The 15,031-nt window shown below is 45.0% G+C and overlaps 1 protein-coding gene and 1 long non-coding RNA gene across 14 annotated transcripts in view; one reads left to right on the top strand and one right to left on the bottom strand.

Annotated features, from left to right (window-relative positions):
• Positions 1-1,936: 1,936 nt before the first annotated feature.
• Positions 1,937-3,494, bottom strand: PCBP1 (poly(rC) binding protein 1). The gene has a single exon (XM_047068932.1). It carries the CDS (start codon positions 3,353-3,355, stop codon positions 2,285-2,287), a length of 1,071 nt encoding a protein of 356 aa, XP_046924888.1. The 5' UTR covers positions 3,356-3,494; the 3' UTR covers positions 1,937-2,284.
• A 595-nt stretch (positions 3,495-4,089) lies between these two features.
• Positions 4,090-15,031, top strand: part of LOC124503230 (uncharacterized) — a 103,609-nt gene continuing 92,667 nt past the window's right edge. For 11 of the 13 annotated variants that reach the window (XR_006960129.1, XR_006960138.1, XR_006960132.1 and 8 more), the window contains exons 1-3: positions 4,090-4,702; positions 5,521-5,609; positions 8,123-8,273. This is a non-coding gene — a long non-coding RNA (uncharacterized LOC124503230). The remainder of the gene's footprint in view (positions 4,703-5,520; positions 5,610-8,122; positions 8,274-15,031) is intronic. The other 2 variants (XR_006960128.1, XR_006960135.1) reach the window with 2 other exon arrangements.

Here is a 15,031-nt window from a genome sequence, read left to right as displayed (position 1 = left end):
CTCCAGAGGACAATGAACCTATTTCTGGGTCCTCACTAGGTCGTCCCTTTCCTGTCCTGGTCCCTCAGTCCAATGGTCTTCTCTTGGCTTGTCATTTAGTACACACTGGTTTGTTCTCTAACTTTTAAATATTTGTCCTTTCTGTCCAGAGACACTGTGGACAGAAATGGGCCTTTGGTTTTTTAGTCTTAAGTATATTGAAGTTTACTGTGTTGTAAGCAGTGTTGTGCTTTACATACACGCTCTCATTTTTCCCCACAAGCCCAAGAGATGTGTACTTTTTTTTTTTTTTAATTTTTTTTTTTCAACGTTTATTTATTTTTGGGACAGAGAGAGACAGAGCATGAACGGGGGAGGGGCAGAGAGAGAGGGAGACACAGAATCGGAAACAGGCTCCAGGCTCCAAGCCATCAGCCCAGAGCCTGACGCGGGGCTCGAACTCACGGACCGCGAGATCGTGACCTGGCTGAAGTCGGACGCTTAACCGACTGCGCCACCCAGGCGCCCCGAGATGTGTACTTTTAACACCTCTATTTTATATAGAGGTTAACTCATTTGCCCAAGACCACAACAGGCAGAGCTCAAATTTGAACTCAGGTTTAACTCCAGAATGTGGGTTCCCTTCAGTGACTGCCTGCCTGACTCCACAGTTGTGTATAAAATGTATGGTAGGCCCCAATCTTACCTCCAGGGACTCTCAGAACCAGGTCTGTAGTTTAGAAAAAAAGAACAGATATCCTGTAGAGAATAAGCCTCAACAAATATTGTGGAATACTCCCCTCCCACAGGAATTTCTCTTTGCTGTTAGTGATCTCCCACAGTGCCTGGGGTTTGAACTAATCACTTTGGCACCTAATCGTTCACTGTCTTATATTGCTGTTTCTAGCGTGTCTTTGCCTAATGGTAGAGAATTTTTCTTCTCATGAAGTCTAGCCTAATCCTACTGGCTGGTGTGGACATAAGGCAACTAGGCCTTCACAGCAAGATCTTCCTAATCCACCGGTGAAATCAGTGGCACTCAAATCTAAGAACGATTCGGGGTCTTGTTAAAAATGGTCTTCCTTTTAGATTTGGGGGGTGGGACCCAGGTATCTGCATTTTTAACACCATTTCAGACTATAGTCAACGGATCTGTCTACAATCCTGTCTGTGAGGCCTGCCCCATTTAGGCAGGATTATTTCCTGGTATGGTTTCTCTAACATTGCACACAGCTGAAGAGTTAGAAGCTGGGCCTCTTTTGTTTCTGGATTCACCACTTGGCAGGTGTAATAACATCCTCTGACAGGCTGCTTGCCACAGGTGCATGCTCGACACATGCGCCCCGCTGGTACCATCCCCCATTTTGTCCTGGTGCCCAAGACCCCTCCATCCCTACCACCACCCCTGCCCTCTTCCAAATCCTCAAACCCACCCTTGCCCCTTTCCCTCCCATCCCAGCTCCAGCCCAGCCCTTTTCCCTCCCCCACCTCTTCTCTGGGTTCCCCCCAGGCTCCTCCCACCTCAGAACATTTTTTTGTTCCTGGCTAAGAGTTTTCCCAGTGAGATTGGGGTGGGGGTGGGGCTGGCAAGAGGGGAGGACACACTGCCATTCATCAGAATTTATACCGAATGGCCATACTTTTTCAGAGAAAACCCAGGTTTTCTACCAGAGAAATGGGCAGAGACCTCTCTCTGGAACTTGGCTGGAGGGATGTCACTCTCCGGGAGAGCCCCTCTGTCTCTGCAAATATCCCAAAGCAGGCCCAGCCTGCCATGTTCCTTTGTTGGGACAGAAAGGGAATGGAATCTTACCAATAGGTGAAAAGGGCTGGACAGAACACCAAGGATGGGCCCAACCTTCTCCCTACAAAGGCCTAACGCTAACAGGGAAGGGAAAAAAAAAGCACCAACAAAGAGTTTAAGATAGTAGTTCCCAGCTTTTTCAAATATGAAGCATTTTTTAACCAATCCATTTTTTAATTTTTAAATTCTTGACATTACAGAACTAAACTGAAATTTATTAACATTCCACTCTTACATTTCTTATCGACAAACAGAAATAAAATTCATGAGCCAAAAACCCAAAACAAAACTAAAAACAGGGAAAAGCTTATAAAACTAAATATGGATCCCAGCATTAACAGCTGAACAGAGAATGTGATTTTTAAATTCTTAGCGGATGATAAAGTTGTGTAGAAACTGAACACTTACAAATTATTTAAAACCTGGAATCACTGACCAGAAATTACACAGTTGGATCATGGGAAAACAGCAGAAAGGGGTTATACGTGAACCTACACTGTTCTAGCTGCACCCCATGCCCTTCTCAGAGGAAAGCCTGGCATTGATTAGATATTGGGCCAGACTAATACTGGCAGCAGAACCAGTGATAGTAACCTGCCTACCAGAAGAGCCTTCCACTGGATTGGCAATTTTGATCTGGGCCCCGGACATCTGGCGGATCTCATTAATGTTGGCGCCTTGGCGCCCGATTATGCAGCCAATTAAGTTATTTGGAATGGTGAGTTCATGGGTCGTTTGAGTAGATGCATCCAAACTTGCCCAATAGCCTTTCACCTCTGGAGAGCTGGAGTCAATTCCGGCGAATCCGGTCCCGCCGTGCATCATGGCAAAGTGAGACTGTTGTCTTGCCACCTGGTTCAGCTTGGCCAGATCGAGCGGAGAAATGGTGTGTTGTCCTTGAATCGAGTAGGCATCTAGAGGTGGTCCCTCCAGGTCATGGGTGGCATGGGGGTAGCCCGCAGCGTCGCTGCACCGATCTTGGCCGCCCGCACAGATGACTGGAGAGCTGGCCGGCATGGGCTGGTACGGAATGGTCATGACTCTCCCTTGCGGAGACTGGGAGAGCGTCTCCAGCATGACCAGGCAGATCTGCTTGACACACTCGGTGACAGACTGCGGCACGCCAGCAATGGTGATGGCTCGCTCGGTGGAGTTGGGCAGCATATCCCCCGCCACCTGGACCTGGGCCCCCGTACTCTCGCGGATCTCTTTGATCTTACACCCGCCTTTCCCAATCAGGGAGCCGCACTGGGTGGCCGGCACCACCAGCCTCAGGGTGACCGGGGGCCTGCTGGCCGCCGTGCTGTTGGTCATGGAGCTGTTAATATCTTCTTCCAGCTTGTCGATGATCATAGCGAAGGCCTTAAAGATGGCATTGGTGGGGCCGGTCAGAGTGATGATTCTCTCCGGACAATTCCCCTCCGAGATGTTGATCCGCGCGCCACTCTCCTCGCGGATCCTCTTAACCGACTCCCCTTTCTTCCCAATGATGCTTCCTACTTCCTTTCCGTGCATAAGCAGCCGAATGGTGAGAGTCACATTTAGTCCACTTTCAGTCACACCGGCATCCATGGCGAGCGGCGGGCGGCGTTCGGGGGAGTTGGGCTCGTTACGTGGTCAAGTCTTTGGTGGCTGGCTGGGGGAGGGGAGGTGTAGGCCCAAAACTGCCGGCGCGAGGCGAGCGAGGGCCGCGGGAGCGAGCGGGCGCGGGCGGGAGGCCGCGGCGTCGTCGCAGGGGCGGGCGGCGGCGGCGGAGGGGGCGAGCGGGGCCGGGAGCGGCGGGCGGGCGGGTGGGCGAGGGCGCGGCGGTGGCGACTCCGGCGGCAGCCTCGGCGGTCTGGGCGGGGCGGGAAGCCCGCTTTCAACCCCGCGTACCCTCTGACCCCGGAAGTGCTTGCCGCGCAGGACCCCTTGAAAAAAACTGAGGACCCGTATTTTTTAGGTCACAAGATTGCGCCAACCTTCGCATGGTAGTTTAAAAAAAACTCTTTTAACAGCTTAGCATTGAAGATAAAGCCACGATGGGCAGAATCTGTGAGTCCGGCAAGGTTTTAAAACCAACGTACATTTTATTAACTCCAGAGGCACCGGCAGATGTTTGGGAATGTTAATGTTGTGAGTGGGGGCGACACATTATTTTCCCGCCTTACAAAAAGGGCTTGGATGCGGAGCGACACGGGCAGCCCCGGCGGTAACTGCAGGCGGCAGCTGGGACGCCGCCGGTTTAAAACGTGCGCGTGAGGCGGCTAGAGCGCGTGCGCGAGGGTGTGGGGAGACGGGAGGGGCAGCCGCGGTCTTCCGGGGGGGAGGGGCGGCGAGGCGAGGCTTGTGTGGTGGGCGCGTGCTCGCGCGCGCGCGCGCGTGGGCACGTGGGGCCCCTTCGCCCCAGGCGTCCGGGCGCCCCGTACCAGGCCCCCCACCCCTGTCCTGGTGTCCCCACGGCAGCTGGTGAGGAGAAAGACCGAAACCCACCCCTGCCACCGCTAGAGTCGCGGCTCTGTTGATGACTTCTGGGAAGTGTTGGAAACAGGGCCTTAAAAAAAGAATGGCGTCCATTTACATAATGCTTTGTTTGCATTTTGCAAGTTTCTTTCGGTTGAACCTACAGAAATCCCACAGTGTCGTTTTAGTCGTGGCAGTCTCGACAGGCATTTAGGACAATGGTGTGCTCCTTTTGGGACCGCATTTAGTCAGGGTTGCTGACTTAGTGCTTGGAGAATTCTTGCGATTTCCCCCCACACTCTTCACTTTCCCGCTTCTGCGTTTCGGCCTTTCCCCCGTTTCCCCTTTTGGTTCGATCGCCTCGCCCCGCTCCCCTTGGGGGCGGCCCCTGTCGGGCCCGCCATCTTGGAAGGCCTTTCTTGCCGGTTCGCCACCGCACGTCCCTCTCGCCAAAGAAAGGTCGCTCGGGAGGCTCGTGTACGTTTATTTCTAGCCCTTTCTCTTTCCTTCGGCTAAGCCAGACAGAAAAGGCACACAGACGGACGTCTGCACAACGTGCTTCAGGATCCCTCAGGGAAAGCAGCTAACGTGGCGGTCCCTCCGCCCCTTTCCTTCCCCACGGGGTGGCCGCCATGTTTCCAGAACACAAAATGGCGACACGTGGCCTGGATTCGTTGCCAACGAGAAATTGGGGTCGACCCGAAAGCTCTAAAATGCCCCCACCTCCCCACCCCGTGCGTGTTGGCCAGCGCCTTTCCCTCGCAGCCAGTGCTCTAACCACTCTGGTCCAAACCTAAGCTGCCGAATTTGAATGCATTTCCCCCATTAATTTGAAATGGGAATGTTTATAACTGTAAAATGTAGGTGTGATGCCGAGTCTCTCATAGTCTTAAGTTTAATAATGGGTAATGGGGGGGGGGGGCAGTGCCAGTGGATGATTTGGGCCCCCAGTTACCAAAGCATTTAGGAATCACTGCTTTAAGAAATAAGATGGGAAGTTACTGATTACCTAGACCTCTAGCCCAGGCTGGTGTGCTGGAGAGACTGAGAAATGGTCTTACAAAATTTCTTAGAATTTCCATGAAGCAGTTTGGATACCTGTGACCATTTTCAGAGGCTAGCTGACGGTGAACCTAAGTTTACCACAAGTGGTATTAACTTTCAGTATGGAGGGACAGATGTTATTGTGCATTTACCAGTGCAAGATCCTGTGCTAGCATTTTACTGCGTACTATCTTTAATTTTTACAGTGATCTGAGGTAGGTGTTATCTTTTTCTCTCTCTTTTTCTAACAGATGAATTCACTTAGGCCCAGAGAGATGAAGTGACTAATTCAAGGTCACACAGTGGAGGATGGATTCCAGACCTTCTGATTTCCTTATTGGTGAGCACTTTCTCAAATTTTTCTGTAAGTCACTGTTTTAAAATTTAAGTGCTATTTGAAGTTTAGGTGAGCTTGTCATTTAAAAGGACCTCTCAGGTAACCTTTTGGTGCATAGTCACCCCGTTTGTATCTTTTGGGGATTCCCAGCTTTTCCTGGTGTGAACTATACCTTGGCTCAAATGCTATTTAAAAAATTTTTTTTAATTAAAAAATTGGTGTCTGGGTGAGAATTGGGAGTGGGAAATGATTCAGCCGTACCCAAAGGCTGAAGTATGTGTCAGTCCAGCCTTGTCTGTGGCACATTCAAGTCTCCCTGGCTCTGTGGGAGCAAGCAGTTTCTGATTCACTTGCTTCCTTTAGCTACCCATGGGCACGACTTCCGCCTTCCTCACCCCAGTGTCCCAACCAAGTAAAAATAAATAATTTCACTTTGGCGCCAAGCCTCCATTTCTCCGCAAATATTGACAGAGCATGACAGTGTTAAGAAAATCATGGTCTATGAACTCTTCAGTTCAGTGTAACGAATAACTTGTAGGTCAAGCAAGGAGTATGTGCCTGAACAGGGCTCTACTTGTGTGGATGTTAGGGATGGAGAGAAGGGCTTTTTGCTTCTTTTAACTTACATTAATGTCTTATATCATAGTTTTCAAAGTGCCTTTGCGTTACTTTGTGTAATTCTATAACCAACTTTAATTGGTGGGTACATTATAGCAACAATGGCAGTACTAGCATTAAGTGCTAACTTTGTGACTGGCACTGTTTGAAGCTTTATTCTGTATGTTATTTCAGTGGCTCTCACATTTTTTTTTTAAGTTTATTTATTTTGAGAGAGAAAGAGTGTGCAAGTGTGCAAGTGAGCCCCTGAGTGGGGTAGGGGTATGTGTGTGTGTGGGTGGGGGTGGGGGGCAGAGAGAGAGAGAGAGGGAGGGAGAGAATCCTAAGCAGGCTTTGTACTGTTAGCATGGAGCTGGACTTGATCTCATGAACCCAACCATGAGATCATGACGTGAACCAAAATCAAGGGTTGGTTGCTTAACTCACTGAGCCACCCAAGTCCTCCCCTCCTTTTTTTTAAGATTTTATTTTTAAGTAATCTATATACCCATTGCGGGGCTCGAATTCACAACCCCAAGATCAGAGTCACGTGCTCCACTGACTGAACCAGCCAGGCACCCCAACAGTTTTAAAAGTAAGCCGTCAAGAGATAACATTTTTACAAAATAATTCATATATACATAGGCATATGTAACAGAAACCAAATCTTTGTAAAGCAGTATTTATTTTTACTGTATGCGGTGTACTCTGGTAATTTCTGTTCATTTACATGAAATAAAAAGGTGTATCACAACTGAAGTGACAAACTGTTACAAGGTTGTGACCAAAATGATTAATATACACATTTAATCCTCACAAAACTCCTTAGATGAAAGTGATGCAATTTATATTTTACAGAGATACAGAAAGGTGAAGGATTTTGTCTAACACACAGTTATTAAATAGAAAAATATGGATTTGAATTTGGGCAGTCTGAGCCCAGAGCCTGTATATTTACCACTGAGCTAGATGTGGTCTCTGCAGATGGCCTTGTCTTTAAGGGAGACAGAGTTGTTTAGGGAATTAAAATTATTAGTAAATGTTACAAACAAACTGAAGAGGCAACAAGAGAAATTCTATGTAATGAAGAGTTATATCCGTATTCAAAATACTCTGGTCTGTATGAGGTGCTTGGGTGGCTCAGTCGGTTAAGCATCTGACTTCATCTCAGGTCATGACCTCACAGTTCATGAGTTCAAGCCCTGCATAGGGCTCTGTGCTAACAGCTCAGAGCCTGGAACTTGCTTTGGATTCTGTGTCTCCCTCTTTTTCTGCCCCTCCCCTGCTCACACTCTGTCTCTCTCTCTCTCTCTCAACAATAAGTAAATGTGAAAAAAAGTTAAAACAAAACAAAATATTTTGGTCTCTAAATCTGTCACATATTTATTTCCCCTGAAGAAAAATGTATGTGTTGGGTCTTTCTTCCTGTCTATTTAAAGCCTTTTTGCCTGAAATTTTCCATTAATTCCTTCTTATCTGAGTACCTCCCTGATTCTACTCACCTCTTCCTTCAATAAAGACTTCCCCTTCCCAGCCTCTCTGTTTCCCCGAGTCCTATAGCCCCCACTCCCCCCCTGTAGGCTACGTTTGGCTGTTAATTAAATTGTAATCTGCATTGGTGTTGATAGTACAGGGCATTGGTGTCATGGGTGACCCAGAGATCTGGTAAAGAGGACATTGGACTTGGGAATCTGTGGCTCTGGCCCCTAGCTCCAGCTCTCCCACTGTCTAACTTTGAGAAGTCTACAACCGAGTTCAAAACTGGGCTTTGGTTTTCCCACGTGTAAAACAACAGATTAAATGATGTTTTCTAATTCTATCCAGGGAGTGATGATACTTGATGATCTTGGGTATCTCTGGGAGGGAGGAGGATTATGTAAATATTTTACTTATGGTAAATTTCCCCCTCCCTTCCTCAGACCTGCAGTATCTTGTGTATACGTGATTGAATTCCACACCACCCATTTTACAGATGAAGCCACTGAGATATGGAACAATTGACTAAATAGTCACTGCCCCACCCCTGGAGCCTCACACATGACTCTTCTCCTCCCATTTGAATGACTGCAGGTTAGTTAAGGGGTTTAATGAGTTTGGGAAGGTGAGTCAGGCTTAGACTTTGGAAATTGAACCACAGGATTTATATTCCATTCAGAGGAGGGATTTTTGCTTCCTTTTACCTCACATTGGCATGTTTATGAAATGTTTTAAAGTGATTTCACATTATTTACTAATCATCACAGACACCCTTGCCATGAAAGTATAAATATGCCTGTTTTATGGAAGAGCTATCTATAGATCAGAGGAATGAAGTGACTTGCCCAAGGTTACACAGCTTGTCAGGACCTGAGCTGGGTCTCTTGACTTCTAGTTGTGGATTGTTCCTCTCCTTGGCTTTTGATGCTAGTTGCACTGACTTTGACACATGGAATAGTTTTATCTTTAACTCAGAAAGCTTTCAATCCAGCCTTTATTTTTCTGTCCCAGAGCATCTAGTCCACTTATGTTAGGTTCCTGATTCTTTTGGTTTAAGAAAAGCTCTTTCCTCTTTTTGTCTAATGTTTACATTTATGGGTTTGGGAAGTGGTGGGAATTATTCCTTGATGAGGCTGTGGAGGCAGGGACCACATCCCTCCCCCCCCCCCCCGCGCCCCAATCTACCTTTTCCAGCAAATGTACTACAGCTTTTTAAATTTGCCCTACCAACATGCAGTTTTGCAAAAAATAAACAAACAAAAAACCAACATGGTTTCTTCTTCTCTTACTCTTTCAGATTTAGCTTCTCATATTTCTTTTATTTGAAATTATAGTAAATTGAGAGGATATTTACCCTATCACTTTCTGGGATACTACAAAGTATAACCTACGAAATATTTCTTACCCACTTTGTAGATAGGAACAATAGTTATTATAATAATAATCTCATATACTGGTGACCCTGTGCTGCCGTTATGGGGTTAATACTGAGTTTTCTCAGAAACTTAAGAAATATATTGGTGTGCCTTACAAAAGTGCCCAGGAAATACAGCAACATCCTTGGTCTAAGTTCTCCCGGTTGGGGAAAGTAATGCCTATGGATTCCCAAGGGTTACTCTGACTGAAATAAGTCATGGAGAATGGAGTGCAGAGAAAAATTAAAGGAAAAATGAGAACAGAGTACAAATGCAAAGTATAGAAAATGAGGAAGGAAAAAAGATAAGAAAAGGAAAAAGACAAGGGCAGAGAAAAGAGGAGAAAACAAGATCAGTGGAACGGATATGAAGAGAACAATTCCGAGGTTCATTTGCTCCTTATGTGATGTGGGAAGCATAGGCTTGCACCAAGAAAGAGCACCTGGTATGAGAACTCATGAACTGATCTGAAGCACCATGTCTCTTTTTTAATCTTCTTTTTCTAATATCAAGTAGGGAAAATTTGTTTCTACTATCAGCTGGGGATGTGATTAGACACCAATAGTTTCAATATTAGCCTTAGTCCTATTGGTTTATCAAGGAAAATGTGCTATAAAAATCACATTAAAGTATTCCAGGTCAAATTTTATCCTATTCATTCAGTCAGCAATTTTTTTTTCAATTATTACTATTTTTAAGTTTAATTTTACTCTCAGTGTGGGGCTTGAACTCACTACCCCAAGATCAAGAGTTGCATGCTCTACCAACTGAGCCAGCCAGGCACCCCAGTCAGCAAATACTTATGGATTGCTTGATATGTCCCAGACACTAAGGATATAAAAATGAATGAGATCCTGTTCTCGCCTTCAAGATGTTTATGATCTGGAAAGGGACACTGACAAGTAAACAGATTTGCAGTACAATATGTTAAGGTATTAGGATATAAGTAAGCAGAGGATGCTACAGGCTTAGAAGAAGGCCCTTGATTCAGCCTTGGAGGGGATCCAGAATGACTGCCTAGCGAAGGTGACATTTAGGCTGAGTCCCAAGTTGGCAGATTACAAGGTGGAGGGCAGGAAAGAGTAACTCCAGGCAGGGAAGCAAAAGCCCAAAGGCAGAGAGTCCATTCAGAAGTTGAAGCCACTTCAGGAAGGTATGAAGGATGTTTGCATGATCCAGTTTTTCGTGATTGTTGTACTGCTTTAGAAGTGTACGTTATTGAGACTTGATTATGCTTACTAGAGCACAAAAAGTCTAAATCCTTATTTTGTAGCAGGATTCTCTTTTAAGATGAAGGTATCAGAGGGACATCTGGATGGCTTAGTTAAGCGTCTGACTTCCTGCTCAGGTCATGATCTCACAGTCTGTGGGTTCAAGCCCCGTGTCATGCTCCGTGCTGACAGCTCAGAGCCTGGAGCCTACTTCAGATTCTATGTCTCCCTGTCTCTCTGTCTGTCCCCTGCTTGCTCGCTCTCTCTCTTTCAAATATTAAAAAAATTTTTTTTGTAAAAGATGAAGCTATCACAAATTGTACTTCTGGTCTATAGATTGTAAGAAGAAAATGTAAATAAAGCACAGTCTTTGAATTAGCAAATGGTTATTAAACTTCTGTGCAATAAAGGAAAGAAGGTGCAAGGCATAGCATATCCCCCCGCCCCGCCATTTTTTTTTTCTTTAGGATTTTATTTTTAACTAATCTCTGTACCCAATGTGGAGCTCAGACTTACAACCCCTGAGATCAAGAGTCGCATGCACCATTGACTGAGCCAGCCAAGCGCCCCAGCATATCCCTTTCTTATCCAACTTTTGGATTTGATTGTATTCTGCTTTGTTTTTAAGGAGGTGTATGTGTGGAAGTTTAGGGTCTTTGTTTAGTTGGTTAGGATCTTTGAGTTAGGGGGGAGGGAAAGGATTTCAAGAATAATTGCTACTTTATGGCAGAACAAAAGAAATACATTTAAAAAGCTCTTTTTTTTTTTTTTAATGTTTATTTATTTTTGAGACAGAGAGAGACAGAACAGGAGCAGGGGAGGGGCAGAAGAGAGACAGGGAGACATAGAATCTGAAGGAGGCTCCAGGCTCCGAGCTGTTAGCACAGAGCTGGATACAGGACTTGAACTCACGAACCGCAAGATCATGACCTGATCCAAAGTCAGACGCTTAACCAACTGAGCCACCCAGGTGCCCCTAAAGCTCATTTTTCTGATCTCACCTACTGAGCACAAACAAGACTTAGGGAACATTGTTAGTTAATTCAACCAGACAAAGCATTTAACATTATCCCCTATGTAAAATCTGTTGTGGGCATGGATATAGCTGCATTAAATAAAAACCTTATGTGTATTCATTGGACAATACTGGGATTTTACCTGGAGTAAAAGAAAAAAAGTACTATATGTAGAGTAGGGAAGAACATGCTTGGAAAATAGCACACAGATTCAGTGGTCATTTCTCAGTCATCTTCTTGACCCTGTAGCACCTGAAACTCCCTCCTTGCACATTAGTTTTGTTTGACTTCCAGGATGCCACTCTGTTGGTTTCCCCCCTCCTCACCAGCCCCTCCTTCTCACCCCCCCACCTTTTGGCTGATTCCTCCTTATCTCCTCAGCCTCTAATGAAGGAGTACTCAGATTAGTCCTTGCATCCCTTCTCTGTTTATACTCATTCCCTAGGTGCTCTCTTTCAAGACCTCAAATACCATTTATACCCTGACAGCTCTCAAGTGTATAGTACTAGCTTGGATGTCTTCCCTTGAACTCAAGACTCATATCCAACTGCCTACAAGATATCATCTCCACTTGGTTATTTAATAGCTTCTTGAGCTTAACGTATTCAGCAAATTAATTCTGGAACTTCTCTTCTCAAACATGTACCTCTGCCAATTCTTCCCCATTTTAGTTTCAGTTGTATTGAACATATGGAGGACTCTCCCTTGACTCTCTTCCTTTTCTTGCTCTCTTCATCTAATCTACTAGTAGGTCCTATGAGCTCTACCTTAAAAAACATCCAGGATTTGAACACTTCTCACCACCTCCCCTGCTACTTTTAGAATAGCCTTCTAAATTGTCTTCCCTCAGTCTAATCTGAACAGTGACCAGAGTCGTTTTGTTAAGTTTACATCAAATCATTCCACTCCTCTGCTGAAAACTATTCACTGGGTCCCACCCATGTTAAAAATTAAAGTCCTTACAGTGATCTAAGAGGCCACATAGCATATTCAGTGCTCCCCCAGCTGCTCTGACCTCATCTTTTATCACTTTCTCCTTGTGCTCTGGACACATTGGTCTCCTTGCAGTTGCTCCAGCATGCCAAGCCTTGAACTTCTTAGTGGTGTTCTTTGCCTGGAATACTTCTTCCAGTTACCAGTATGGTCTCCTCCCTTACCTCTTTCAGGTTTCTGCTCTTGTCGCCTAGTTTGTGAAACATTCCTTGACCATCCTATTTAAAGTAAAAGCCATCTCCTGCCCTCTTCATTCCTTCTTCCCTTTTCCTGCTGTATTTTTCTCCACAGAACTTATCACTGTTTGAGGTACTATTCATTCATTCATTCTTCACATATTTATTGAGGGATGCCTACTATGTGCCAAGCACTGTACTGGGGACTCTCTCTACTATAGTATGTTTATTATTTGTCACCTGCCACTGGAATGTAAATTTCCTGATGACTAGGACTTTGTTTTGCTTGTTGCTATATTGCCATCTCCTAGAATACTGTCTAGCACATTGCAGTTGAATGAATACATTTATTCAGATTTTAAACAAAAACGTATTGAATGTATAGGGGATTGTGTACCAGATAATGAGGGAAAGATATGTATAAATAATATATTGTTCCTGCCCTCAAGTTGCTCAGTCTAAAATATGCTTATTTTGACCTGAACAGTACTGTGTTCTCTAACAGGATAAAGTGTTACATCATTTTGGAATTGGGGAGGTGGAGGTAGGGACTAGTGTGCAAGGGTATGGATCTCTTCAGAGGTGAGGTCTTGCTTTATCAGGCTTATCAATAATTTGTACTGGTTCTGGGAGGGCAGGATTGCTGATAGCTCACTGCATTACTGGCTTTTTGGATTATAATTTCTGTTTAGTTTTGTCTTTTTGGGGCAGGAGCTTCTTTAAAATCCTGCTATCAGTCTTGGTTCTTTTTAGATATCTTCTAGGAACCTCTGTCACAGCCACTTTTTTCTTTTTTTTTTTTTTAAATTTTTTTTTTCAATGTTTATTTATTTTTGGGACAGAGAGAGACAGAGCATGAACGGGGGAGGGGCAGGGAGAGAAGGAGACACAGAATCGGAAACAGGCTCCAGGCTCTGAGCCATCAGCCCAGAGCCTGACGTGGGGCTCGAACTCACAGACCGCGAGATCGTGACCTGGCTGAAGTCGGACGCTTAACCGACTGCGCCACCCAGGCGCCCCACAGCCACTTTTTTCAAGATAAGTGAAGGAGTTTACTATCTTTACCTTCCTCCATATCTGAAAGTTCTTTTCCAGAAACTGTGGTCATCGTTGTACTAACTGTTTGGTCTTGAACCTCTCAGAACCTCAGTTTCTGCACTTGTCAAATGGAGATAACGATAAATGACATCAGTCTTTCTTCTTTTTAAAAAAAAAATTTTTTTTTAATCTTTATTTTTGAGAGACAGAGAGACAGCATGCGAGTGGGGGAGGAACAGAGAGGGAGACACAAAATCCGAAGCAGGCTTCAGGCTCTGAGCTGCCAGCACAGAACCCAATGTAGGGCTCGAACTCAAAAACCGCGAGATCATGACCTGAGCTAAAGTCAGACGCCCAACCGACTGAACCACCCAGGCACCCCGACGTCAGTCTGTCTTCTTATGAGGATGAAATGAGTAAATACTGATTTTGAGAGTGGGGCAGTAGAGAAGGGAAAGAGAGAAGAATTTCCTTTTTTTTATAAAGTATTTTTAAAAAGTTTATTTAATTTTTTTAAATCTTTTATTTATTTTTGAGAGAGCAGGGGAGGAACAGAGAGAGGAAGACAGAATCTGAAGCAGGCTCCAGGCCCTGAGTTGTCAGCACAGAGCCTGATGTGGGGCTTGAACCCGTGAATGGTGAGATCATGACCTGAGCTGAAGTTAGACACTTAACTGACTGAGCCACCCAGGTGTCCCTAAAGTTTATTTATTTATTTTGAGACAGAGGGAGAGAGAGTGTGTGCTAGTGGAGGAGGGGCAGAGAGAGAGGGAGAGAGAGAATCCGAAGCAGGCTCTATACTATCATCACAGAGCTCGATACAGGGTTTGAACTCACAAACTGTGAGAATATGACCTGAGCCGAAATCAAGAGTCAGATGCTTAACCAACTGAGCCACCCAGGTGCCACTGAAAAAAAAAATTTTTTTTCTTTATGTTTATTTATTTAGAGAGTGTGAGCTTGGGAGGGGCAGAGAGCCGAGAGAGAGAGGGGGACAGAGGATCCGAAGAGGCATCTGCGTTGACAGCAGTGAGCCCAATGTGGGGCTCGAACTCACAAACTGTGAGATCATGACCTTAGCCAAAGTCAGATGCTTAACCAGCTGAGCTACTCAGGAACCCCCAAAAAACTTTTTAATACGCTTATGTTTCATTTCTACCGAGAGTAGTGAAGATTTTTTTTAATATATATTTTTAAATGTTTGTTTATTTTGAGAGAGAGAGAGTGTGAGCAGGGGAAGAGTAGAGAGGGAGACAAGAAAATCCCAAGCAGGCTCCACGCTGTCAGCACAGGGCTCAACGTGGGGCTTTATCTCACAAATCGTGGGATCGTGACCTGAGCCGAAACCAAGAGTTGGTTGCTTAACTGAATCACCCAGGAGCCCCATAAAGATTTTATTTTTAAAAACAAAGATGTTAGGGTCCTGGGTTTGGGCTTTAGGGTTAAACGTAAAAAAAAAAAAAATGATTATTAAAAAATATACATTAATATACTGTTTTTTAC

The sequence above is a fragment of the Lynx rufus genome, unplaced genomic scaffold (assembly GCF_022079265.1).
Source record: "Lynx rufus isolate CCGP_SWC_20201006 ecotype Redwood Valley unplaced genomic scaffold, mLynRuf1.p SCAF_8, whole genome shotgun sequence".
Lineage (NCBI taxonomy): Eukaryota > Metazoa > Chordata > Mammalia > Carnivora > Felidae > Lynx > Lynx rufus.
Note: the sequence above shows the minus strand (reverse complement) of the source record. Positions and strands in the feature narration are given on the sequence as shown.